The following is a 3,429-nucleotide window of genomic DNA, read 5'->3' on the forward strand; positions in this document are numbered from 1 at the left end:
CTCGTCGTGTCATTGGACGTCATCATTTCCCCTCTCATAGTCTCTGGTTGTGGTCCCGATTTACAACTCTAACCTCTCTTTCCACTTCATTTCTTTTTTTAGTGCTTTTGTTTTGACAATACTGGAGTGCCTCACTTAACTTGTTGTTTTGCTATTTCAACAAGAGCTTAAATTCTTTAAATTTTAGTGTGAGTCAATGCACATTTTGTTTCATGCTTTAAATGAAATTTTACTTCTCCGATGCCTTATTAGTGCTTATAATTTTACTTTTTCTACGATGCACCTCTCTTTTATGTGTCAAGCAAATTGATTGTCTTGAACCTAACGAGTCTCTACAATGCGCCCTTGTCAAATTTCAAGTGGACTACTTGACATTTCTAAATACAATTCCACTTCTATGTAGAAATTTATTATGTAGATGTATTTGTTTTTGAGTCCTGTGTCAAATTTCACCAGTACTTATTTTCTGATGGTTCCCTGCCCCCATGCCACACCATGTTATTCCTTTCAAGTCTATTAGAGGACCATTAGCAACAAGTTCCTCATTGTTATGAGACTCACCACTGCCTTTTTCCAGACTGCCACCGCTGCCATGAAGCTGCGCACCCGGGGGCCACCGCGCCGCCTTGACAGGGACGCGGACGCCGACGAGGACGTGGAGGTGCCGCCGTCGTCGCGTCGCCGGCCCGCGAGGATGTCCGTGGCTCCCCGCGCGGCCGCCGCCCCTGCCGCCCCCACACCCACGCCCATGCGGTCCCGCCCCCGGGCCGCCCCCGCGGCGGCGTGCAGAAGCGCAAGTCCGTGCGGCCCGCCGCCCGCCCCCGCGCCGCCGCCGCCCCCACGCCCAGCCGGTCCAGTCGGCGCTCCACCAGGCCCAAAGCGGCGCTGGAGAGCCAGCCGGCCCTGGCCGCCGGCAAGGACATCGAGGAGGACGAGGCCGACGGTTTGGCGGAGGAGGCCGACGCCAAGGTCCAGGACGTGGAGCAGGAGAAGCGCGTGGTCAAGGCGGCAGGCCCCACCACCATCGACGACCTCCCGGAGGAGGTGATGCTGGGCATCTTCTCGTACTTCAGGCCGCCGCAGCTGTGCTGGAAGATCGGGCGCGTGTGCCGGCGCTGGGCGTCGTGGAGCGTGGCGCCCTTCCTGTGGCGGGGCCGCGAGTACACGCTGAGCCCCGACCCCAACCTGGGCTCCAGGCGCAAGGGGAAGGCCTAGCCTGGCCGGCCTAGCCTGGCCTTGACCCGCCCGCCACCCGCGTCCTCTCCCCGCTTCGCCTCCCGCAGTCGAATTTCACCAGCCCTTGGCAGGGCCAAGGCAGCGCCCGCACTTTGCCGGTGTCTTTCTTAGTCACTTGAAGGCGCCTAGCGGTACATAGTGGCAATGCGATCACGGGCCGGCCGGTTCTTTGTGTGCGTGTGTCTCCTGTTGTCTCCCCGAGTATGTACCTGTGCCCTTTTAAAACGTACGCTAGGATACGCTGTTATTGCACGGGGCGGTTCGTTTCAAAGGGCATTCCCTTCCAGTAATAGCCTTAGTGTACTAGCTCTTGCAATATGAAAGAGATCTCTTGTTTGTGATATTTATCGTGTGTTTTGGCACTTATTTATTGTACTAGGTTTTAAGGCGTTTTATTGGTTTGACGTTTGGCAATGTCGGAGCAACTCACGTTGCTGAGTTCTCTCACGCGGCCCTTAGAGTCAGTAGAATGCATTGTTGTATGAAGTATTTATTGTGACTGACCTGTGGGATTTTGATTGACAATAAAATTGTGTGTTATTTTAATTTTGGACTCTGGTTGTTTTCATTTTCCATTGCCTGCATACTGGGACACTGGCACACGGCCACGACTTCCGAACGTGAGAGCGGCGTCGGCTGTAACGAGCATGCATGCAAATTGCAAAGTGCAAGAATACATTACGTTGTGTTGTCCCGCGGTGCAGCGCAGCGCGGTGACGGAAAGGCCGCCGTCGAGGTCTCGAACACGGACCGACAAAAACAAAACTCAGGCCGGTTCGATTTTCATTCCATTTCAGTTTAAGTTCACATCAGTTCGGTGGGCTCCACCTCAACATTTTTCTAGCTGACTGATTCCGAGAGTCGTTTTTGTCGCCCTGTCTCGCACCCGCGGACGTTCAATGAGTGCGAGAGGCGGAGCGATGAAAGCGCCTCTCGGAATCAGTCTGCAGTCGTACATTGTCACTTCCCTCTCTCGCGGGTCCCGCAATCGTTTAGCACCGCGCCGCCAGCGGAGTACTTCAAGTGCCGCTGCCGCGCGTTTTGACTGCGACAATGTAAAGTGTCGCCGAAGCGCTGCCGCGTTGAATGAACATGCAACGCCATTCCCTCGGCTAGAGCGCACGCGGTGGCGTGATGGGTACCGCCGCACAGTGGGCCAGAAGACCGGTGGAGGCGGCCAAAACTCGAGACACTTTTTGAGCCCCAGAGTCGCTAATTGGGACTCGAACCACAAGGGCGTCCCCTCCCATGAATGAATCTCCGAACGATGAATCTATTGGTCGGGTCACATGCTCTGTTCAGGTCCCATGTGGCGGCTCTGGAGCCCAAAACGCGTCCAGAGTTGTGGCCGCCGGCGCCGGCCCTCTGGCCCACTGTGCGAAGCCGGCTTCAGCAGACGTGTGTTGCGCATTCCCCAGGCGGGGCTTTTTTGCCGATTTACAGGGGGAAAGCGACGCTTTTTGCCGACTCACAGGGGCAAAGCGGCGCTTTTTGCCTGCCTTCCAGGCGGCGCACCTAAGGGAGCTGTAATTACCCCCACTACCCCTCCCCTGGATCCGCGCCTGGCGTTGGCGTTGTCTGCACCCAGGGCAGAGGTCGTTCAGGCAGAATAATGTTATTGGGCCATTTGTTCCTGTCGCTTTTGAATATGGGGTTTCGGCTGCAAAATGGATCGGGGGGAGGTGGCAGGTCCTGTGCGGGGGCGCGGCGGGCGGCAGGGCCCATGTGGCCGTCGGCACACCGGCCGGTGCTCTACTGTACGCGCTCGCCCCGCGCCCACCGCGGGGTACCGCGAGGCGCATGCGCCCCAGCGTCCCCGCGCCCCGCCCATCCGAGCCGAGAGCGGGACCATACGCAGGCGCGACGTCGCAGGGCGGGCAGGGGCGGGCAGGGGCGGGAGTGCAGGGAGGGGAGGGCATCGCCCCGCGAGGCTCTATGCCGCGAGGTGCTGGCCGCGCTGCCGCGCTCCGCGCTGGCGGGCCGAGTGGGACGGGCGGGCCGACGTGGTGGGACCGGGTAGGACTCACTGGACTCAGTGTTGTTGGCGCGGCCGAGCCGGCTGGCTGCACAGTAGAAGCGGGGACTCGCGGGGGGCGCAAGTGAGCCGCGGTGCCGGCGGACGTCGCGAGGGCCGCGACAGCGGGGCGTGGCGGCGCGTGGCGGAGGCACCAGGACCAGCACCGCGACGTCGAG

At 59.1% G+C, this 3,429-nt stretch overlaps 1 protein-coding gene across 1 annotated transcript; it reads left to right on the forward strand.

Annotated features, from left to right (window-relative positions):
* Window positions 1–774: 774 nt before the first annotated feature.
* On the forward strand, window positions 775–1,789 carry LOC117645088 (the record flags this gene model as incomplete). Its single annotated transcript, XM_034385042.1, has 1 exon — window positions 775–1,789. A coding segment is annotated over one exon (441 nt), but the record flags the coding sequence as incomplete, so codon positions are not given.
* Window positions 1,790–3,429: the final 1,640 nt, after the last annotated feature.

The sequence above is a fragment of the Thrips palmi genome, unplaced genomic scaffold (genome assembly GCF_012932325.1).
Source record: "Thrips palmi isolate BJ-2018 unplaced genomic scaffold, TpBJ-2018v1 HiC_scaffold_1, whole genome shotgun sequence".
NCBI lineage: Eukaryota > Metazoa > Arthropoda > Insecta > Thysanoptera > Thripidae > Thrips > Thrips palmi.